Source organism: Amblyomma americanum, chromosome 10, assembly GCF_052857255.1.
Source record: "Amblyomma americanum isolate KBUSLIRL-KWMA chromosome 10, ASM5285725v1, whole genome shotgun sequence".
NCBI classification, from domain to species: Eukaryota; Metazoa; Arthropoda; class Arachnida; order Ixodida; family Ixodidae; genus Amblyomma; species Amblyomma americanum.
The window spans coordinates 44,398,575-44,423,354 of NC_135506.1; the positions used below are offsets into that span (position 1 = coordinate 44,398,575).

Below are 24,780 nucleotides of genomic sequence, written 5' to 3' on the forward strand. Positions count from 1 at the left end.
CAAAAGTGACAGCCGCGTAGCAGACGATGACTATAATTTTTCTCACTGCGAGCGACGAAGCAGTCGAAAACGCCGGCCGCGGAGTATGCTGAGCGCCGACGTTCTCTTGCGAGGAGAGTTAGCACACGCGTTTCGAATCGGGCGCTGTTTATGTTTTGTAGCGAAAGCTACACTACGCTAGCCGGAGCGATTTTGCCCGTCTTGACCATCTGCTCCTACTGCGCAAGCGTAAGTTTCACCACAGGTGCGCCGCGCGTGACGTCACATCTGCGCCGCCGCCGAGACGGCCGCTGACTCGGCTGTCTCGCCCCCTCCCCCGCTGCACGTTGACGAATGAATACGGGAAGAGATGCCCTCGGCCGTTAGTTGCGAGCCATGGAAGAGAAGCCTTGCTCGCTGCGGCAGCTTTCGCTACGTATACTGGGCAAAGCAGAGCTATGCCACCGCTAATTAAAAAAAATACCTCGTGCTTTCGTTGTAATTTCGGATTTATATAGCTCTAATGGCTTTATTTTGAATGATAATTAATTTTTGCGTGTTGTAAAGCGTTGTTTTCTTCCTTATCAAAAGACAGTAGTTTAAATGAGATTGTATCATTTCATAATATATATTTAATCTATATTTGCAAGGAATGAAATTTTTCACCTTTTACAATACAGACATACATATTTTATTTTTTCCAGAACTTGGAAAGGTCTCCTGAGCTAAAAGCTATGAGCTGAATTGGCCCAGGAGACCCAATACATGGCGGTAGCGTGTGTTTACAAAGAAGAGATAAATAAACCTTCACCCGAATAGTTCACAAATGAAACTGATTTATACTATTTTCATAGCATACACACAATACATACAATGCGCCTCAAATTTTCGACAACCTTTGTTTTAGATGATTCACATGTTAATTCCAGCTCAGACACTCTTCAAACTACACACCAAGGAATTTCATAGTTTTTGCTCGCTGAATATTTTCATTGCGGAAGTTGAGTTTAATCTCCCCGCCAATGGGTGCGTTTCTTGCTCTGGGGATGATATATTTTGTTTTTGTTCGCAAATGAGTAAGAATAAGCCATTTTGATAATAGATTCAGCCAAGTGTTCGCTGCGGCTTCTAATTGTAATAGAATGTCTAGAGTGAAAGGAATAGTTTCAATATCACTAATATAAAGAACAAAAAAAGAAGGGGACCTAAAAGTGAACTTTGTCGTATTCCCTTGTTGATGGGTTTCAGTTCATATACATAATCAACCAGTTTAACGAACTACTTTCGAATACTTAAATAACTTTGTATTAGATTTTAGGCGTGTCCCCGAATACCATGCATGTGTGCTTACTGTTTATCTTGCTTAGCAGTATACCATGATTAACAGAACCAAAGGCCTTTCTGATATGAACGAAGATAGCGGTTACATAAAGCATCTTTTCGATATTTTCAATGACCTTTTCTTTACTTTTAATTACTGCTACTTGAATCGCTTTGTTCTTGCAAAAGCAGAACTGCTTTGGAGAGATTAACTGAAAATCATTTACATCTTCAGCAAGTATTCTGTGTACAAGGCATTCTGTCATTTTTGCAAAGATACTTAACAGTTATACGGGACGGAAGTTATTAAGATGATGTTTTGACCCGCCATTCTGTATTACTGTTACCCGTGCGATTTTAAGTTCATCTGGAAAGAGTCCGCTGCGCAGGATGCAATTGTACGTGTGAGCAAGCGGGGAGGCAAGAATAGGGGGTGTGAACTTATTTGGCTCTGGCTTAATATCGTCAGGACCTGGAGCACTATTGGTCTTTAAAGAGTCAATAATGTGGACATTCTCGCATTCGTCAGTAGCGTAGAGGAAAATCGTACAGTGTGTACGTGTTTCCGTGCAACTGATTGCATTCAAAACTGGGTTATCCCTCGTTTCATCTATCCCACAGCATCAAAAATGCTTATTGAATCTTTCACACAGTTCAATATCAAGCAGTTTTTCACGCCGAATATTAAACTGAGAGAGGCAAGTGAAGTCAGGTGTCATATTCGTGACTTCCTTGTCGACATTCCTAAATTTTTTGCGCTTGATCTGCGCTCAGAAATTTACGACTATAGTAGTCATGTTTATCTTTCCTTAATTCTGCATTAACTTTAGTGTCAAAAATTTTATAAACTCCTTAAATTTTAACTCATCCAGATGTTTGGGGCAATTCTCCAACAAATTATTTCTTTGTTTCATTATACAGCACGACGCATATCTATGGCTTCATAATCATACCCCATATCATAATGATAACCCCATGGACTGTGCTCACAAGACTACCTGTATTAAAAAAAAATTGGAGGGGAACTTAAGTTCCGCCTTAAAAGCATGCAACGATATCGTAGTGGGTTACTCTTTCCTTTTTGTGCAGTTTGATGCTTTTGAACGCTTTTTTGAACCTTTGAACAGGTTTGAAAGCTTTTAGGTGCCCGTCACTGGCTTTCGCGTCGTAGTCGTCCGGCGCCAGTCAACCTGGCGTGCATAAGCCTACGGGTGGCTCTATTTGGAACAGCCGCCTGCCAGTGCAGGGGTGCATCACTTGAGCACTGCACCAGTGCGCCAGGAATACATCGCCAAAACTAAACGCTTGAACAGCTATCGCTGAACATAGCGTTTCGCTGTCGTAACCGTCCTGTGAATTTTTTTAATTGTTTCCAATATTTATTTCATCCATTACGCACTCTAAATTTTCTTAATTATCATAATCAAGCGTTGCATTTTCATTCTGGGCATTTTGACGCCTTTTAACCTCTTGTTTTAATATTTTCATTCCTTTAAGTAATCAATTATTTACAATGATTTTAGTAACTGGTCATCGCCTATCCCACACCAATCAATAAACAATCACTAGAACGAAAAATTACCATGATACGATTTTTTTATGCAGCCTCCGATTATTTCCGGCACGCGGTGCGAACTACAACTATGACGATGGCTTTTCGACCGAACGAGCTGTACACGCTATAACGTAAAACTTGCGATCAGCCAATGAGGGAAGAGGTTTAGGCGTCATCAACCTTTACGCGTTCGGTGTGAAAGCAGGCTCTTTCTGTGCCTGCACTGCTTCGTCCAGCCACCGCATAATATGATTTGCATGCACATAAGTCACCCGACCGCAATTTTGCCGACTGCGGCGGGAATAGGCGGAGGCGGCAGAGTATTCACAACTAATGCCCCTACCATGAGTTGCAAGGAAGAGCGTTTTCCTTAAACACACTAGCAGCCTACGCTTTGGCATGGCGAAGAAACACCACTATTGGCGAAATGTTTGTCGAAGGTGAAGGTCAAGCAGCTTTTCGAGTAAAGCAGAAAGTTGGGGGGTTCATCATCAGCCAGCTGTAGCCTTGCCTGCCTCTTCTTTGCCTTCATCTTTATCGCTGGTGTCAGTTGAAGCGTGTCTCTGATGTTTGAGCACCTCCTGCATTGGAAAAAAAATGCACTATCATTATATTCAACCTCAATAAATCTGCCACCATTATTCCAGTTCAGTTAAAAAAAAACAGCCCCATTTAAAAGTGTGTATAGGTCTGAATGGGTCTTCTGATAGGATATAGTACATTTGGTTTCGCCTTATAGGATTAACGTCCCAAGGTGACTAAGGCTCTCAGGGACAACGTAAAGGAATACTCCAAATGATTTCCACCTCGTGGGGCTCTTAACGTGCACTGACATCTCAGCAAACGGGGCTGTAGCATTTCTCCTGCATCGAAATGCGACCACTGCGGATCAAGCTCTTCATCTAAACTCTTTCCTAGCCTCTTTCGTCCTGAGTGTCTGCCAGGAAAATAAGAGAGGAGCTTTCTTATCCCGACGCCCATGCGTCGCGGGGCTGCACGAAGCGTATCAGGTTCCAGGAATTTGGGCGTTTAGAGCGCAGTGCACAGGAGAGAAGTGCTTCGGCTCTTAATTATGCATTACAACCGACGCCACGTTTTGTACTGCAGAGGTATTCATGAACCCTAAAGCAGGTTTTAACACAGCGCATTTTAGCTCTAATTAATAGTTTTTCTTACCTTTACAAATTCAGAAAAATGGCCTTGTTTTTAACCGCACGTATTTCACTCTTTTAATCGCAAATCTACAATCTTAATTCCTCCCACGCTTTAGCTGAGACATTTCGATGACTAGTACAAGAGCACGATTCATTCTTTGGGACGACACAGATCTCTTACCAGAAAAAAAAGCAAGTTATAAGCACACACACACACACACACACATATATATATATATATATATATATATATATATATATATATATATATATATATATATATATATATATATATATATATATATATATATATATATATATATATATATATATATATGTATATATATATATATATATATATATATATATATATATATATATATATATATATATATATATATATATATATATATATATATATATATATATAGCATACATTTCCGTTTACTCGGTCGAAGCAACGGCATTTCAACAGCCTACCCATTAGACAAAGATATCTGTGTTGCGTTGTGCAACAGAAATCACGTACTGATCTTATGCTTAGAGCAGAAATTTACGAATTGGAGCCTTTGCATAGACAAGCAAAACAATTGAACCGCGGTTACATAACTTCGAATTTATAAGAAAATGGTAGGCCCAACTATTACGTCAGTTTACTGTAGATTTTAGACATGGGCGGATAAAAGCAGATGTAAAGTGCTGAGCTCTTATTTCAGATGTTTCTATAGCTGCTGTGTATGGCTACGCCAAAATAGCGAAATTGTGGGAAACAGCCAAGCACTTATATGTTCTTATATAACCACCTGACGCATACGGAAAAGTCACTACTAGCCTTAAGCCTTCAATTGGACTACGCTCACCCATGAAACCTGAAATTCTTCACACAGCGTATACTAATTTCAATATGCGATTATATATTTTGCACTTACAAGCACCATTTTCATCATATTTTCAGCAAACGAAAGGACGGCAGGAAAGTGTGGGCTTTCATAAAACTTGCGGAAGTTTTCCCAGAATCTGCAGTCAAAGAAAATATATTAATAACGTTATTAGCATCATCACAATAATGTCACTCTAGTCAACTGCGGAACTAGGCCCTCTCTACGATCTCAGGTTAGGCCTCTTCTGCACGGAATCCTGTCACCATACGTCTGCAGTTTTCAAGCATTCCCGCAATATTCATCTGCGCCCTTCCAGGCGGATTTTCTGTTACCTGTGTTTGCACTGAGCCGCACTAAATGTTGTCCGGATGTTGGCGTCCACAGTAACAGGTGGGCTTATTTCCGTTCGGTTCACCGTTTACAGCAAGGATGCCACCATGTAGCGGAGAGCCAGTAATCTGTGGCGTTTACCTCTCCTAGTTTAATCATTGCATGTATTATTCCTGTTCTATCGCCAGCTGTTTTTCTCGCTCTCTCGTGTCAAGATCTTTCACTGAAAATGTGGGCTAGTACAAGTCGTGAGCACATATTTTCTTCCACCAAATCTTTTTTAATGCAGGCAGTCCGCTTGTTGTTAATGTGTACGACGTTAACGTATGCTCCACTAGATTCCACAAAGCAAACTCGTAAACCATATTAAGTTTTACGTGGAAATTAACACGACAGATACCATATACTTTAAGAGATCTTTTTATGCCTACGCCATTATTCTACTGCAGAAGCTCAGCGCAGCCTCGGATGATCTGCTGGATTTCACATAAAGCGTTCAATCACCCACACTTTCGAATTTTCCGTTCTTCTCCCCACCACCATCCCCTGTCTTCCCCATGAACAGTATTTCCCACCGTCACTGAGCCTCTCGCTCAACTCACATTAATTAAGAGGCTTTCCGCGCTTTCGCTCTCAGCTTGAGACGAAGTAATTTCACAGAATATCAGTTACTTAATGTACGTATATTGCTTACATTCCTGGAACATCGTCAGTATAAACATAATGATTAACGCTCATTTGTGTGGCGAAGCAATCTTTGTTCCTTTAATATTCTCGCTGAATAAAGATTGTGCTGAGAAAATAGAGCGGCACTTGAGACAACTGAATTTTTAGAAAATGAGAGCGAGTGTCTGAGCAGTACTATACACGGGGTTTTCTGCAGCCTAATGCAGAGGCAGCAACCTTCCATGTCCTGACCCTTTTAAAAAATCATTTCCAGTTCTCCGGGTATGGTGGGCCCTATACTTCCCACGTATTTTGGGCGATTTTCGTGACGCTGTTTTTCGGGATCTGCTTTATTTAGAGCAGTCACATTGGTATCATTGGAGTCGGACCGTGCTGTCCATTTTAGCAGAGCATATTTCTACTATAACAGGGCAATTTACTTGTGTTTTTTCGATTTCATGCTGAGTGCGACAAATTTTGCGACTCATTTGAATCGTAAATATTCAGTGCTAGTAAACTCTCTCAATACCCATACTTTATTTCTTTATCTACTTTGGTAATACGCAGTAGGTAATATAAAATCACACTGACAATACAATGCTTCCTGCTGCAAGGCTTCTTGTCTGTTTATTAGTTACTGAGAAGGAAATAAGGATTGTAGCACTTTCGGCTCCTGCGAAAATAGTTCGAAAGTAAAAATCGAAGTTTCGAGATAATTGCCTCTAAAGTGAAGAAAAAAAATTTGCCTCAAAATTATTTTCAACGAAAGTATCTTTGATGTATATTTTCAACAGACACCTGCTAGGTAGCCGACGCGACAATGAGTAATGTCTCTTGTTTGCTTGCCGCCTTGCTTTCTGTGAGCTAATAAACATCCCAAGGCGTTGCGGAAATATGTCCATTTGTGAAACCGCTCTCCGCAAAGATAACTTTTCGCCAGTCAGTTACACACAGCGACTGCATGGTGCAGCATCTTATAGGAACACTAAATTACCTAAACATGATGACTTGGAAGATGTTGCAACCATTAAACATCAGCACACCATCCACTGTAGCTATTTTCAGTGTTTGAAGACCAAGCTATGCATTATTCAGAGCACAATCTCAAAAAACACTGTCTAAGAAGGAATTTGTTTTGTTTTTCCCTTTGCACGCATTTCTTGAGAAATTCAGACTTTGAAGGCTGCTTAAAGGAAGACTTCACAGGCGCAAGGAGCGCTACAAAAAAGTAATCTTTGTACGTGTACGGGATCTTGTGGTCTATGTAATCACCATCGGGAGGCTTTGTCATGATTGATCAGACCCTTTACGCTGATTCTCGCAAAAGCAACAATTCTAGGAAAACCTGTTCGGCTTCGTCATTCTATTAAGTGTAGAACTGTAACGCTGTATTTCAGAAAGTGAAAACAAACACCGTTATTCGTGATATTTAGACAGCTTCTGGAACTTGATTAAAAAAAACCGTGAAATGAAGAATGAAAGGTCGCGGTTAGCAAAGATCTAGATATACCGAAAGAAAATCAGATTGTTTGATGTTTATTTTCAGCTTTTTTGTTCAAAAGAATAGAGCTACACTAGCGAAGAGGAATAAAACGGGGCGAAGTCGTTTACTGCTCTGCTTTTCAGAAAATTATTTTTTCCACTAAGACAACTCATGCGCACGCCTGTGAGACATTGAATCTTGTTCGTGCACGATGATGCGGGGCTTTGAAATAACACGCAAAAAAGTTATTTTTTTAATACTTGGCAACCTTTTTGGTTAGATTTCGCACTTCTCTTACCATTGTCTCTTGATCACTTCTTCACTAAATACGTACTCTAGCTTCAAGAACAAGTTAAAACTTTATGCTGACCCGCCACGTCCCATGCGAGTTTCATAACTATACGGAAGAGAAACTATACTAAACGAGACTGTAACGTGTCGCCTTCCGCCTCACTCTCGAAGTAAGCCTCTCGGAAGAGTCTGTGTATTGCCCCGATGTATTTTTGGAGCAAGAGTTTTTTGCTTTAACGCTGCCAGAAAGGCTGAAACATGCGTAGGCCGTTAAATTTATGGAACTAATGCGCGTGTCGGCTGAAAAATGGCGGACACAGCTTACCCATTCTCCTTGCCCGAGCTCCTGGACTCATCGCGTGTTGGTCCTACGCGAAACAAAGCATTTCAAAAAGTCCCGCGTAATCTTTTTGTCCCGGGATGCATTTTATTACGGCCAAAAGAGAAACACACAGATAATGCACTGAGAGCCCGACGCATGCTCCAAGAGGGTTTTAAGCGGTCGCGCCAAGAAGAACCGAAGGGGGAAAGGCTGAAGGCGGGACAGGAGAAGATGGCAAGAAAGTAAGCGCCCTTGTCTTACGTCACTTCCTTGTAGAACCTCTGTGTTCTTAGAGTGAAGATGATGATGCATGTTTAAAATGAATGATTAGTTATCAAAGAGGCTCGTAATCTGCATTTTCGTTATTGCCAGTAGCCATTCCTCTTCAAGCCGAGCAAAGTGCTCAGGTTCCATCGCTTAATTGACACGCTTTCATACAACTTTCCTCTTCAAATATTGGCCTTAGTGACCCGTTCGCCCCACTCTGCCGCCCTTCGTTTTCGGCCGCAGAAAGGCGCCACCGGTGACATATTCAAGTTCATGTCGGCCGTGGCACTGAACCTGCACAGCGCTTCCTAATTTAAAAATGCTACCTGTTTATCGACTCGTTTCGATCCAATCTACTGCTTTAGAGATACTGCCGCCGCACAGGTGGAAGGGCAGAAGTAAGGCACTAGAAGTAATCTGTGAAGAATAATAGTTACGATATTGAGTTGAACCCTTCAACTTTGGATCAGTGTGGTAGAGCGAAGGCACCCGGCGTAAGCATTGGAAATGATAAGGATATTACTCCATCCTTTTTCTGTCAATGTGGAAGGAAACGCCACCTGTGGTTCCATGCAGCGAGTGCCAACCTACTCAAACTGGCGTCATCTGTTACAACCGTATTGATAAATTCGCTAGTTTGGTGCGCCACTGCGCCTGAAATATCGCTTTCAACATATTTCGTGCTTGCAAATTAAATGAAACCTTCAGCCTTTACGTTCACTGCAACTATTGGGTAATTACGAAAAAAAAAGATTTGAACACCTTAAATTTTTAACCTCCTCCACTGAGAACATGGGCACGAACAATGTAGAGACAAAAAAAAATATTAAACGCCAAGAATGATCTGAGTCTTAAGTTATTTCATTTTTGCCACTTCACATTCGAGCAAAACACGTAATAAAAAACTCACGAGACTGGCAGGTCTACTCAGTAATTTACACCCCTTTAAGAACGCACACATGAAAAGGCAGGTGCGAAAACATAAAATAATATAAATCTAGAATAGCGGTACAAGCCAGGTTACACTAAAGATAAAATTTATGAAAGACAATAGCAGGGAGATATATTACATCAATTCCCTCTTTATGCAATCGATTTGGCATCGTTGAAGGCATAGAACTTAATTAGTAGACTAATGCTAACATTACAGGGTTTAAAATGTCAGCGGGCTGTTAGCGTATATTGAGGCTTAGGCTAAATGAAGTTGTTGGGAGATTATTCTACTCTTTTGTACCATTTCTCGTTAATTCCACAAGCGAAAAATGCAAAAATTGGGCTAATTAACTTTCCTCTAAATATCCCACAGATGCATTTCTCACCGCATTAACCACGGCTTTCGGCTTTTTTATTTTACTCTAAACAAGCCTCACGATTGGCTGGAATACTATTCACGAATATTTCGACAACTAGGTTTAAACGCTGAAGCGTTAGGACGAGCTTACACAGGTGTTATGCAGAGATACCCGGTTTTCGGCGGGACAGTTTTTCTCCTAACGTAATCCGCACGCAAATTGCACGTTTGACGGGCATTGGCTTCTGTATTAGCTGCAGCAAGAACTTCACCTTTCATTCAAGGTGATGCTCGACTAGCAAATAATCTTCCAAATGCTTTCGGCGCAGTATTCAATGGATCGAAGGATTATTCTGTGCGAGCTAGAGCGGTGTGTATGTGTTCGCAGCAGTGCAAAGCTCGCCTGTGTCAACTTTGTTTGCTAAATAAAAATTCAAAGGTTTTAACAACTAAACATATGAGAAAGGCAAACATCGCATAGACACGCGCACAGACAACGCGCCTATCACACTTTCTAGGACGTACCTTTGCTGGTGTCGTTTTCGGAATTACCCTCTTGAGAGGACCACGCTGCCGTAGCCATAACAAGACACTTCAAAAGCTTACGCTGACACTTCAAATGAACCCCTTATTTGAACTGAAGATAACTGGAAACAACCTTTTTGCTTACAGGGAGTTTCTCCAACTGTAATACTGAGAAAATACCATTTGCGCGAGAACGATATTCTTTAGCTGATTTCAGGCAGCACTGCCTCGTTCCCAGCGGGCAAGTTTTCATCCGTGTGTACAGATTATCCTCAGGCTTCGGTAGAGGTACAACCTTTGTGAAAAAGTAAAGAGCTCAACAGCCGTCTTCAAAGCCTTGGAGTGAGACACTTGTAGTACTCGTTAAGGTCACCAGCTTCGGTGGAGTGAATGCAGGAGGTGATCTCAGTTTCGAGACATGTGGAACGTTTGCGATCAAGAAGAGCCACACAGCATGACACAGAATGAACGCACTGGGCTCCTTTGTTTTGAAAAATGCTCTGAAACTATAATACCAGCCTTGCATACTTAGCTAGGAGCACGTAGCCCCGGGTCTTGCTTCTGCTGAAAGAGCAACTGCGTATCATCTTGATGAGTATCATACTATTTGTCTCAACAAAAGTTGCATGAAGGAATGTAGTTTACACTGCTTACCGAATTCTTTTATTAGTATACGTGCGATGACCGGCGGCACTCCTTTCGATTCAAGGTCTTCAGCCTTGAGGTGCTTAAAATGCTGTGTTGTGCTCACTGCGAGCTCTTTGAGTGCGGCCCTAACATAGCGTAGCACTTCATCGCTGTAGGCATCATTCCTTTGGAGGACTTTTTCCACCTCTTCTTCAAGTTTCCTGCGCACAGAGAGAAATGCGGACACTCAGGCAATTGTTGTTTTATATTTGCTTGTCTGCAGTTGGTTACCTCAGTACAAACGTCATGACTACCGAGAGAACAAACGTTTGTAGAAAACCGTGAATTTTATTGTTACTTTAGTACTGAAACTGAGAATGATTTTCGGATGTTATACGCCTTGAACAGGTCCGGATTAGAGTGGTGAAGCCTGGTTAAAAAAAAAAATTGAGGCCGCCTATCACCCACCCCCCTTGTCAATTATGAGACTTGAAGCGCTTCAGAATTTGCTGCAGAGAATACACACCATGATTACTAGAAGAATCGGCGGACTGTTTATGAACATTGCCTGTGATTATACCTTCCCGTAAATCACGCGCGCGGATTGCATCGCAGTTCAACTACCCTATGAAAGGCCAGGACATGCACAAAATCATCCCTCAAAAATCAGCAGGCGCATTCGTGAAAAATAAATTTCTCGAAGAGTAAATTTCGGCAGCGCAAGGTGGTTGGCTGCGTGTGAGCACAACCGAAGCAGACAGATGGGTCTTGTTCAAAAGCTGTTTTGAAATTCTTACTGTAGATACTCTCCCAACCATCTGACTGTTTTGTGAATTTAGGAAGACGAATTTAACCTTTTCTAAAGTAATGTGTCTATTAAACTGCGATATTGTACCCTATATGATGACTTAAGCACAACAAACAATGTTTATTACCATAAATATTTTCGACAAGGTGATTTTAAAAAATTATATCAGTACTGAATTCATTCAAAAATAAAGTTTTATAAATAATGGCTCAAATTATCCATAATATGCACTTAACTTCTTGCACAGAGTGTCCACTTTTAAATACGTATACACATTTTTACACATATTTACCACTTTTAAAAGAAAAAGAAGCACTTCCATAATGCACATGCGTTTCTTGCATTTAAATTGAAAAATAAATTTACGTTTTTACAGAAACTTTTCATTTTTACACAACGAAGAAAATGTATGCTCAAATTTAACAGAAATACAGCGTTAAATGCGGCGTCTTTACCATAACATGTTGGCTCTTTTCATTCCGATTTTTAGGCAAACAAAGAATAGCATTTCCGTTTCTACAAACTTTTTTTGCCTTTTGCTGGGACAGTTTGTTGATTACATCATCAACGTTGACCCGCCTGAGAATTTCGCCACGCATAGCAGAGATAAATTGCCGAGGCATCTGTCGGCCATCGTTGATCAAAGTCTCTTCTTGATCAATTTTAACTCGCTGAATCATCGTCCGCCGGTGCACTCTGTGACCATCAAGCACGAGAAAATCCGAATAGCAACATGAACATCAGGGACTGACACTTCAAGCATGTCTGTCAGAAAGCATGTCTTTTCAGCATGTCTGTCACAAAACAACAGCCTTCGTTGCACGTTGCTCGTAAAAGAAATAAACTGCTCAAGCTCATCGGCAAATGTTCCCCGCAGGTCAGGACGCTTGTTCATAAGCTCCATTGCCTGAATCCGCCGCAGTGTTGAGGAAAACCTGTTCCAATCAGCAATAACAGCAAACTGCGAGCAGACTTCAGTGTAAGCTCTCAAGCGAGCTATGAGGGCGTGCTGGGGATTGTCAATCAAGACGAATTTCACAGCAAAATTTAGCTGAAGAATTTTGTGGCTCTAGAGGGCTTGTACATTGAGCGCTGTCGTATCTTGTCCGTTGTTTTCGCTTGCTTTCTACGAAGCATTCTCCGACGCTTCCTTCGCAAGATTTTCAACCTCTCTCTTAAGATGGATACAAAATCACGCAACGATTTCTTTTACTTTACGGAAGAATTCATTTAGAGTGTTGGACTCTGAAGTGCCCTGCTGGTCGTGTTGAAGCGTTGCAAAGCTCTGTCCTAAACTGGGCTATAAGCGCGATTTCCAACGTGGTCATTGTCTTCAGCAAAGACTGTCTCGTGCTTCGTTTCTGCTCACTCGTCATGAACATCGAGTAGTTCAATGAAGGCGGCTTTGATTCCTTTGGAAGCGGCCTCGAGAGTCTCCGTTGCATCCTGTCGAGCTGACCACCGCGTATCTGAGACTTGCTTGGATTTTTCCGCTGTCTTGTTTTGTTTGAAGTGAGTCTTGAGTTAATCCAAGCGATTAGTAGACGCAGCAAAGAAAACGTATATACGTGGCACAAACCCGAAAGAAACTAACGCCTTGCCCTACAAGAATATACAGCATGCGCCCCTACCAGGTTCAGTGAGCAGAGCAAGGTACAAAATTAGCTTGTGCGCTGAGTTTTTAAAGTTACGCCTGCATGCCGGAGTACTTGCCAGCCATGTTGTTGGCGTCGTCTCATAACTGGCCTCAACAAACTTGGAACTTTACTCCAAGATGTTTTAGAAAGTCAATCGTTGACTTCGCTAGATGCTCTCATTTGTGATTGGTATTGGGTAAAAGATGTTCTTCCGTAGCATCCTTAACCACGTAGTTAATGACCACTGTAAGCTGGTCCTTATGACTTACATCAGGTGTAGAATCAATCGAAAGTGAGAAGTGCTTGACACTGGCCATTTCGTAGCCGATTTTCTTTCGCACTTCGGTTTCTAGAGCTTCTACAAGCTCTTCCGCAATGATTGAGAAGAGGTAGGATGCTTTGCCGCGTCCTATGCAAGGAAAGAATCAGTCATGGCGATTAGTTCAAGACATCCGAGAAAGTGGCCAATTTGGGAAGATCCCATTAAATCGTTGGATCTCCTGAAAAAAATCCTTCTTTCTGCTAGAAACAACACAACAACTACACACTGAAGTACATTTCTCTACTAAGTTTCCTCTTTCGAGCAGTGCCCTTCAAGGAATCGACTGATGGATGTTCTAACTGAACACCGCTTGCACATTTAAAGCACGCACTGTCGGTGACACTCACTTTCTTCATGTGCATTTAGCTCCGCATTTGCCTTGTTCCACGAAGTGAAGCCATCTGGCTCCGAAAATTGGTCCTTTCTTGCCGACAGCAGGGTACAAGGAAAGCAGTATATGAATCCCTTAGAAGGACTGTACAGCATTCGTTCGCATAAGACGACTTCGCCTTTGGTACGATGAGCTAGAACATTTTTTGCTTGAGGTTGCGTTGGTAGCACTTCGATTCTGCGTCAGTTGGCTGAAAGTACCTCTTCAAGCGAGCGTAATAACCTTTCATGTTTCTAGCATTTTCACACGCATCCTGGCTTCGGTACACCCCAAAATTGATAATGGCTGCAGGAAGAGGAAACCAGTCAGCGGGATCAGTGGACATGCAACGACCCTCACAAAGGAATGCCTGGTCTTTCTCGGTCGGGCAGCTCGTTCCTGGAGGAACAGGTTTAATCTCAGTGTGCGATTAAGTTGCTTGTTCGAACATGCTCGTAGAGGCAGTTTACTTGAAAGAGATGGACGGGAGTGCCTCGCTTGGGCCTGTTTCAGCACAGCCTTGCTTAGGGCATGGTCTGCTTGCCCACTTCCACTTGCCTCAGTGGTCGACGCATTGCTTCTCTAACTTTTCTCGCTGGCAAAATCGCTAGAGGGCGTAGGCACTGTTTTTTCTAAAGTGTCACTAAGGTGCTTTTTCTTCACTATTGCCTATTGGAGCTTTTGATCGCCAGAGAGCTCCTGTTTCAGTGGCATGGTACAGAGTTACCTAGCCTGCAAACCATGTTTACGAAGTTTAAGTAGTTGATGTGAAGTATTTTTCTATATTGTTCGTTCACAAACCGGGTCCAAGTAGTCAGGTTGTCCTCATGGTTCTCAAACCATGGAAGGGCGATGCCGGCGAGGAATAGCACGGCATTACTCAGAAGGCACTCTGGCCAATCCCTCACTGTGTGTATGTGCCACTCCAACAAAGGACAATAACCAAAACGGTCGGGTCCTAGCGGTTATGCTTGTTGACTCGTTGATAATGTGTCATCCAGTCTTCAACGTCGTTCTCAGATTCACCGGTAAACCTGTAGGGTTCTCGCTGATGTGGCCGAGAACTGGGTTGGACAGAAAATTGCGTCTGAACCTCCCGAGTGGGCATGACGCTGACCTCCGGCAGGAGTGGTGGCAAAGCATCTAAGCGCTGGCTTCGACGAAGGGCCAGGGAATCAAGGACGGCGTACCCAACCAACCTCCACCAAATATTGTTGCGGATGGAAGGGGCTTATTTACAGTTGAAGGCGGTGTAGGCTAGGAGAAATGGATCAGGCCGCCAAGGGGTTGGTTGTTTGACCTCAAATAAGATGGCACATGCCCATGTAAAGACGCAGGTGGTGAATTCTTGGAAACAGGAGTGTTTATAAGGGCAAAAAGAGTAGTTATAGGATATAGGCTGAAAGACTGGACGACGCAACGACAGGGGTCCTTTTAACTGGGAGATCGAAGAAGGGACGAAAGGGAACGTTGTTCGCATGTTGTTGTTTTCTGTTGGATTGGCACATACCAGCTAACAGTGGGGGATTGGTCAGGGTACCTTGCACAGACAAACAACTGTGAAACAATGACTCATTGAAGCAATGTTGAGGTTGTATTTTGTGCTTGAAAAAAATGTGAATTTTAATTAACTAAGGAGTCTCCCAGACGCAATAGTAAAATTGAGCATGTAATCACAGACTGGTTTTAGGACATATCCCCTGGCGCTTGCTCTAAAGGAGAGAAGAACCGGAATCCCTAATCGAGCGAGCGGAATCTGCACATAGGCTCTTCGCTGAGAAGCTGTGAGCTTTGGTCGCCGCGTGGCTTCGTTTCCTTACAACGTGGTGGCTGCGTGGCGCGTCACATTATTATTAATTTTCAATAAGCGCAAGACTGAGCAATAATCTCAAAACAAATTTGAGTTATATTATGGGAACTGAGAACGTCACTGAAAATTTGCCCAAGAAAGTAGTCATCGGTGATAAACTTATCCCTGAGGGAGGAGCAGCCGATATGGTCCAGGCTTCTGCCGCTTGCTGTCAACAGATTGCCACCTTGCAATATGTTATGGATGTCTTTCCATTATCTTGGAAGTTCACGTTATAGGAGGACAGGGACCCGCCAGTGGGAATTTAATTTATTATATAGATATCTAGGTTTACAACATATAACGTTAGGTTAGTAATTTGCACATATTTTCGGGACGGGGTATACCCGTAAGCAGCGTTACTAAAGTTAATTGCGGCGACGCTCACTCGAATGGACAGAACCCGAGGACTCTAAAGGCGGCAAAATAGAAAAAAAAACCTCGAGCATTGCCGAAGTGTCGCAAATTGATGTGGTAGTTAGAGAAAGTTGCAGACCAATTAATCGCACGTTATTCTTGTGCATATAACAATTTTATAAAGAAGGAAGCAAAGCGAATGTACACAATAAGCCATTGCTCATAAATATTGCCATGGATGAGCGAAGATGAAGCAGTAGAAGGGAGAACGAGGCAGAAGTCGGATCGGTTCAAATCAGGCGCACAAGTAAGTTCCCATTAGAGTCCAACCGACACAACTTTCACCTCGTTCTCTCATTTACTGCTTCATCTTCGCTCGTCCATGGCAATATATTCGTATGAAAGCCTAAAAACATAAAAAGAAGTGAAACATGTGCCTCAATTTTCACAAAACAACGTAAAGAGCTGCTTCACAACACGCACAAGACGTGTATACGGTACTTAGAAGATACCTTAAACAGCCCATGTCAGTTACACCATATCAAATATATGAAATGGCTTGCAGTTCTTGTCGGAATCACATCAACAGTTATTTTTGAATCTCTTACATTTAAGGTCCCCAGATGATGTGACTGGCCTCATATTGAACCAGACAGCGGCGAGTACAATGAACAGGGAAGAATTCAGAGCATAGAGGCAAAGGTTTCACTGGTCGGCGGTCGCGCTCACCTCAGAAATTACGTCAACATTTGGACCAAACGACCGCTGTACAGTGGCGCCGCTTTACTCAGAGCCTTCTGCAACTTTCTGTGCGTTGCTGCTTTATTCTCCTTTCCGGCTACGGACAGTTCGCGAGCAGGGACCGATGGAACTCGTTTTTGTGTCTGTCGATGTACAGTACTCACGGATTGAAATAGGACATTCGGAGCGCTAGCCTTGCAGTGCCACGCAGGCATGTGGTAAACCACAGGCTGGCTGATTGGCTACTGGAAGGAACAATTCTGCTTTGTAGATGTTCTCCCTCTCACGCCATACCACAATGCACCACCTTGGTTCCATGAGCGTCTACGGGCGGCGCTCCATGAAGCGACGGCCACGCGCTCCGAATGTCCTATTTCAATCCGTGAGTACTGTACGCCGTTTCTTTCAGTTCATTTTCTTTAATCGCTGCGAGCATCATAAGAGCCGCGCTGCTTGAAGGATTGCTGAACGCGGTGCAGGTGTTAGGCGCCTTCGTATGAACTGCGCACATACGCCTCACTCGAAATACAACGTCAACTCGGCGGTCTGTGCTTATACGCGTTATGCTGGGGATTGTGCAATCCACTGGTAGCGTGTACACTATGCCTTTGTGTCAAGCCACATTTTTCAATGACGAATCAATCAATCAATAATGAAGAGCAAAGAATCCAGAGCCCACTATTAAGAACTTGAGAAGCTGAAAAATGATGTCTTGTTAAAGGCACAATTTGGGTATTTTTTTAGGAGGGGAGTGGTATTCGACTGGCACGGTATTTAACCGCCATCACACTCATTCTCATTCTCGAGCTAGGTGCAAAGATGCCACGCTCAAGTAGCCGAGATGAGAGACCCTGTGGCAGCCAGACGAGCAGTCGGCTGCAAAACTCTAATCTTGTAATTATTTCCTGTGCATGAACCTTTTAATTACTCTCTCAAGTCCCCGTAAGACCCGCAAGCCCAAAAAGAGCGGAGAAAAAAAAACGCCATTCCTTCTATGCTTGGAGAGTTCTATACGATATAATATTTCACTGCTCTTTGCGGTATCAAGAAAGTGCAGTATAATTTTAGAAACATCAGCGTCAACTTAGTTTTGGTGGTTTTGTTTTTGTTCTTGTGAGCGCACGAAATGAGATATCAAACCGGAACTGCTTTCCATGCTCCTCTAAATTCCGCATTCCAAAATTTTTGGACCATCCCTCCTCATTTGGCAGTTTGCCTGCTCAGTGTGTAAATCATCTCGATCACCTGCGACCGCTACATCGCCCTGCGCAATGCACGGGCTTTCTAGCGAGAGCAAAATCTGTATTTCGACTGATGAACGATTAAGCAGCCTTTGGTATTAAACATACGATGAAGCGAACAGCTTTTTTGACGCATTCTATATAGCAATATATAAGCTCATTTTCAATCATGGGAAATCAGCAGGAAAATGACTGTTTTGCAAACCAAACCAAGAAATGCGCCATTTTGTCCAGCTCCTGGAGGGAGGGAGGGAGGGAGGGAGGAAGGGAGGGAGGGAGGGAGGGAGGGGTAATATGGTTCATTTGAATCATTTGAACCCTGGAAAATCCTGCCCTGCCTTAGAGGAAAACTAATTTGAAAACAGATGAACCTATGCTTGTCACGTATATTAACTGACTAACGAATAAATGAACTTTTTCCCTCTCATATTGCTCATGACTGAACGTTCTACGGTTCTTATAAGTCGGCAATTTTACTGCGACACGCCCCTAAATCATCGAAGACACGTGTTTCTGTCACGGAATGAATTTGTTGTCTATGAGTTTGGTGCGGGCGGTTCTCCACGGCATCCGCAAAGATATTAGCAATGAAGCTCAATATCTGTGCCCCTAGTATTGCACAGTTAGCACTTCAAATCGAAACTATGGAGAGCGCACGAGAGCTAGCGGCAATATTTAACATCCCAATAGTCATCGCGCGAGACGCTAACCTTTATCACCGACAACGTTGATAAACTGCACGAAAGTAAGCGGCAAAAGCTCTAAACTTCCAGCTTTTCTTGGATAGATACGTTCAAGCTCTCCTGGCTGGAAAGCGTCACGTGACCGATCTTGATGGTCTGCTTGGCTGTTTCCTGGAAATCAAAAACGTTTCTGTGCCAGAGATGCGTGCATGCGTACGTGGGTGCGTTGGCGTTTATCGCGAATGCCTTACTGCCCGCACTGACAAATAGCCGCCGCCATCTTCATTTCGCCCCACTCATATTACCCCGCCGTGCAACTGCTCCGGTGGCCGAGACTATGTGCAGCTCCATTTTGTTCTCCTGCTTTTGAAGCAACCAATTAACATATCAGCTAAACCAATCTTTCAAGATAACAGCGAACCATTTACTGTAAGAACGCGCCGATTACAACGACCGCACCATAGCACTAAGGCAGTTGTTTAAATAGCAACGCATAGACACATCTGATGCTTGGTTGCATGGCAGTAAAAAGAAAGCTGTGCTCTCCTTATCCGAAAGATTCTCTTCTATTGCGCAACATTTCTGCTGTGAACACTTGCTTACAAACGGCGATAACGCAGCAAAAAGAGCTGATGATGGGATCGCCTGGCTAGGAACCGGGCTGTAATCACCACGTTAGACCAGCGCTTCCCGCTAATTGTATGTGCTTTCTCCAAAGAGGCCCATACTTGATTTGAAATTTTTTTTTATCGAGCCTTATGTTCCGCGAACGCTTGCACTAATTAAAACGGGCAAATATATTGTCCACACGCGGCGGCGGCGGCCAACAAATATTGTGAGCTGCCTTCGATCCGAATTGCTCGTCAATGCTTAAAGGGAAGCTGAAGCACTTTTCGAAAAAAGTGAGTTCCATGCGGAATTTTATAGTTTTTAGTACGCTGAAACAGAATATCGCATTCGAAAAGGGCGGAAATAAACGCAAAAAGCTGATTTTTGGAGTAAAACGGGCACCAGCGTCTCAGGGCGCCGAGCGAACGCCGCTAATGGGCGGGATCGTCGTGACGTCATCTACGGGATCTCCGGCCAACACCGACTGTGTTGCTGCGTAGCGCGTTGCTTCAGCTGGCTTGAGAACTGCGTTTTGCAAATTATGGATCCGTCGTTCACCAAAGCGCGGGCCGAAAAGCAGCAAGCAAAGCAGGACGGCCGGCAGACTACCCGTGAATGGCGTCACTTCCGCCAGTTCCGTCACCCCATTCGGCGCTTCCGGAAACGAAGAGGGCGTGTCGGCGCCGGGTTTTTTGCAAGCGATTGCGGCTCATTTTGCGAACAGAATCGAGATAAAATTTACACACATGATTTTCAAAGTCCCTTCTTCCCAACCACAGCGTTTCATGCAATTTTAGAACCGTTTCAGCTTCCCTTTAATGTCCGCGCATACTGCGATGTAGGTCACTGCTCCTGCTGCCGGAGCTACACTCGATGGCGATTTTCGTTCGCTAAACCTTGTGAATTCACTCTGCGCAGTTGCCGAAATCTCACGCACGAATGCTGCGGTCTCGCTAGGTCCACTCGTCGCGCAAGAAAAGAGCGCGCGCGTCAATAATAATAATAATAATAATAATAATAATAATAATAATAATAATAATAATAATAATAATAATAATAATAATAATAATAATAATAATAATAATAATAATAATAATAATAATAATAATAATAATAATAATAATAATAATAATAATAATAATTGGTTTTGGGGAAAGGAAATGGCGCAGTATCTGTCTCGTATATCGTTGGACACTTGAACCGCGCCGTAAGGGAACTGCCATTTCTGCGTATAAGCTCTTCGGTGGTGAGCGTTAAACGGTGAACATATGGTGGGCTGCCATTCGTAACGCTTTTTTTTTCTAATACGATAAGGCAGAAACAAGTGGGACTATTCACGCAGTCGCCTCAGCGGGTGTTCAGTTTTTGCTCGGCCTCGGATCTGCCGGAAACAGGTCGAGCGACCATCCGTCGATTGGTATCGTCGGCGTCGCTGGCTCAAAATCTGTCACACTACGATGATAGGCGATATCTGGTCGTGTTGCAGTCGTCGCTCGCATAATGTGACATACTGGTGCGTCAGCTCGGGCAGCTTCCGACCGGCCCACCGACCGCTGGCGTTCCATGGGTCTAGTGTAAGTGAGTCTTAAAATGGCTATGACAGCCAATTTTCGTATACACACAGCGTATTGCGTTTAATTCCGATCACTCACTCGAAAAGCATTTTTTTTAGCTTAGTAAGGAAAGAAAAAATCTTGGTCAGAGGCGTTCGCGTCGCTGCTCAATTTCTTTCTGTCCTTCCTTCCTTCCTTCTTTCTTTCTTTCCCTTTCTTTCTTTTTTCTTTCTCTGTCTCTTTCTTTCTTCCCTTCTTTCCTACTTTCGCTTTCTTCCTTCCTTTCTTTCCTTTCTTCCTTTCTCTCCCTTTCTTTCTTTCTTTATTTATTTTCCTTTGTCTTTCTTTCCCTTTCCCTTTGTTTCTTTCCTTCCTTCTTTCTTTCTTTCCCTTTCTCTCTTTCATTCCTTCTTTCTTTTCCTTTCTTTCCCTTTAATTCTTCCCTTCTTTCTTTCCCTTTCTCTCTTTCCTTCCTTCTTTCTTTCTCTTTCTTTCCCTTTAATTCTTTCTTCCTTTCTCTCTTTCGCTTTCTTTCTTTCTCTTTCCCTTTCTGCCTTTCTTTCTTTCCCTTTCTTTCTACCCTTCTTTCTTTCCCTTTCTTTCTTTCCTTCATTCTTTCCCTTTCTTTTTATTTTTTCCCTTTATTTCTCTCTTTCTTTTCCTTTCTTCCTTCCTTCTTTCCTTCCTTTCCTTTTCTTTCTTTCTTTCTTTCTTTCTTTCTTTCTTTCTTTCTTCCTTTCTTTCTTTCTTTCGTTCTTTCTTTCTTTCTTTCTTTCTTTCTTTCTTTCTTTCTTTCTTTCTTTCTTTCTTTCTTTCCTTCTTCCTTTCTTTCCCTTTCTTTCTTTCCTTCTTTCTTTCGTTCTTTCTTTCATTATATCTGAATTTCTCAACTTTCGTTCTGTCTCCAAGAATGGCTGAGCATTGTGGGATACAATGTACCCGTTGCCCCCATTGTATCACCGGTGGGTGCAATAATGCTGGGCTTAATCAGGGTGAAATGCTTGGGAAATGGGTCTTTGACACCTCCTTGAGCAAATGAAAAATACCTTGTCCCATGGCGCTCTTTGGCCGCAGATGCCCTTTCGTCATAAAAAAAGATTGTTCACTGTGATGACGAATTAATCTTTAAAATATATTTGTGCAAGTGAAATGTGCTTATGAAATGGGAAAATGCATCAGAGCCTATAGAGATACAGCGGGCGCTTAGGCAAGGGTGTCCTCTGTTTTTTTGTTGTTGACATTTTACCTAAAAGGGTTACATACAAAACAGGAGAGGAGCGGGCAGGGCTTCAACCTTTCTTTTTACAAGCAAGGCGAATGGGACAAACAGTCGTTACCGGGACTACTGTACGCGAATGATATAGTGCCAATGGCTGACGAGGATCAGTTTCAGAAGTTGATAGACATCTGCCGTGGAGAAGGGGATAGATTAGGTTTCATGTTTAGTAAGGAAAACTCTGCAGTAATGCATTTAATGATGAGCGCGACAAGCATAGAATACAGGAGTTCACGCTAGTAGTAGTGGTTAAGTACAAGTATCTTGGGCTCTGGCTAAATGACTGTGCTGAGTATCTGACAGAGCCCGAAACGTATGTAATGACTAAAGCTAATAGGAACGCAGCTGTCACAAAATATAGGACATTGTGGAATCACAATAGGTACGAAGTGGAAAGAGGGATCTGGAAAGATGTGATGGTTACTAGTCTAACTTTCGGTAATGCGGTCCTGTGCATGAGACCAGATGTTCAGGCAAGGTTAGAAATCAAAGAACGCGGCGTAGGGAAGCTTGCTTCAGGAGCACATGACAATACATCTAATCAGGGGGTACAGGGTGATATGGGATGGGCGTCGTTCGAGAGCAGAGAAGCTATCAGTAAGATAGCATTTGAGGAGCGATTGAGAAAAATGGGGGAAAAGCAGTGGGCTAGGAAAGTTTTCAGATACCTGCATATAAGTAATGTTGATACGAAATGGAGAAAGCGAACTAGAAAATTGACAAGCAGATATCTGGACAGCAGCTGATGGGCAATTCAGCAATTATCCGTTAAGAAAAAGATGCAAGAAAAGAAGGGGGATCTTTGGAAAACAAGGATGCAGACGAAATTTGCACCGACGACATGCACAATATTTGAGGAGGAGATTTCCGGAGAAAATATCGGCGATAATTGTAGGGGATGCTCTTTGTTGTTTGAGGCGAGGATGGGAGTTTAGCGGACTAAGACATATAGAGTGAGGTGCTACGAGATAGACACGTTGTGCGTTGCGTGCAGAGAGGAAGAGGAAACAGCTGAACACATGATACTTTTCTGTAAAGGGCGTCACCCTACAGTTTAAAGCAGCAGGGCTGATTTATTTAATGCATTTGGGTTTAAGGACCATGAAGGAAAAGTAGATTTCAAGCGGAGGAATTTGCCAAGAGTAGGTTACACGATTGTTGGCTAAAGTCAGGACAAGAGAAAAATAGTGAAAGAGTGAAAAAAAAAACCAATGAACCTCTGCCTGAATGTAGAGAGGGACGTTTTTCTCTGCCCAGTTTGAAACTTCCCAACCAAGGAAGGCGCGCTGCGGATGCTGACGACGCCGACGGCGGGAAACATAGGAACAGGCTAAAAAGAGCTCACGCTCTTAAAAGCGATATTTGCGCCTGGGCAGAAACCAGGCCGCATTTATTATGCAGCCTAATTTTCACACTTGTGCCTCACCGCGAATGCCGCTTACATGCGAGAACTCGTGGAATATGGAACGACTTCTGATAAACGGCTCATGAAGGCTAACATTTTGTTTTATTACAACAGACTCAAGGAAGTAGCACACTAAATAGTGTTCTGCACCTCCGTCATTTAAGAAAGTATCGAACACTTGAATTGAAACACTTGTGATGGCCTGTCTCAACCGGCTTCTGTAATCAAGAGCATAAGGACTGCGTTACCGAGGCTATATAAATTAAAGATGAGAGGGGTTTGAAAGTTTAGCATGGTAGAATAGTTTAAAAAGCGTTGATGCAGTCAGTACCCTGGATGCGGTACCACAGTGTACTTAGGCGTTGCACTTTTCGGTTTTATTTTCAAAACTTCGGCGGTCTTTATTCGGTGTTTCTTTCATAATGCAAGTTTGGGTTTTATTTTTATTTATTTATTTATTTGTGCATACTGCAGCGCTATTGGGCTATTGCAGGGGTGGGTGTAAACAAAACAACGAAGAGAAACAAGGATCACAACAATGGCGAACAGCAGAGACAATGTGAGTAGAGAAAAAAACTTGCAAGAAAAGGCAATACTATTCAATAGCCTCTAAAAACAGTTTTAAGGGAAGAGAGCGCGTAGAACCAGATAAAGAATTCCAGCATTCGACTGCACGCGGAAAGAAACTGCACTTAATAGTGTTCGTACGGGCAAAATAAGGAGTGATATTTAGGCTGTGGTGACTTCTAGTTTTAGATGGTATAGCTGGGATTAGATAATCATTTGAAGAGGTCCGACAAGATGCGTTTACAATACAATGCAGAATTTTTAGACTCAGCCCTTCGTCGAGCTGAGAGCAGTTGCAGGCCCAGTGATGAAAGTGCTGTGGAAGGCGAGAAATCCCTATCAAACCCGTGGTATATAAAGCGAATGACTTTTTTCTGGACTGCCTCGATTTGGTTAATTTCGCGTTGTTTAGCGGGTTCCAGACAGGAGAGGCGTATTCAAGTAGCGGACGGATTAGCGACTTGTACATTAGTAGTTTAATATCTCTAGGAGCAGCTTTTATTGCGCGACGCAGGTATCCTAACTTTTAAGTGTCTTTGAGGTTATTAAATATACATGTTTGGAATATGACATGTTCGATGTCAAAAGAAGACCAAGGCATTTGTATTGATTCACGCTCTGGATGGGGGTGTTGTTTGTTTTGTAAGTAAATAGGGAAGGTGCTGCTCTGT

At 42.8% G+C, this 24,780-nt stretch overlaps 1 protein-coding gene across 1 annotated transcript in view; it reads right to left on the bottom strand.

The window, feature by feature from the left end:
• Positions 1-801: 801 nt before the first annotated feature.
• LOC144106179 (uncharacterized) overlaps positions 802-24,780 on the bottom strand; it is a 40,135-nt gene continuing 16,156 nt past the window's right edge. Inside the window, exons 5-8 of the mRNA XM_077638917.1 lie at positions 10,719-10,912; positions 7,985-8,027; positions 4,938-5,025; positions 802-3,435 (exon numbers count right to left, since the gene is read on the bottom strand). Of these exons, the coding sequence (XP_077495043.1) occupies positions 3,346-3,435; positions 4,938-5,025; positions 7,985-8,027; positions 10,719-10,912 (415 nt within the window). The 3' untranslated portion in view covers positions 802-3,345. The remainder of the gene's footprint in view (positions 3,436-4,937; positions 5,026-7,984; positions 8,028-10,718; positions 10,913-24,780) is intronic.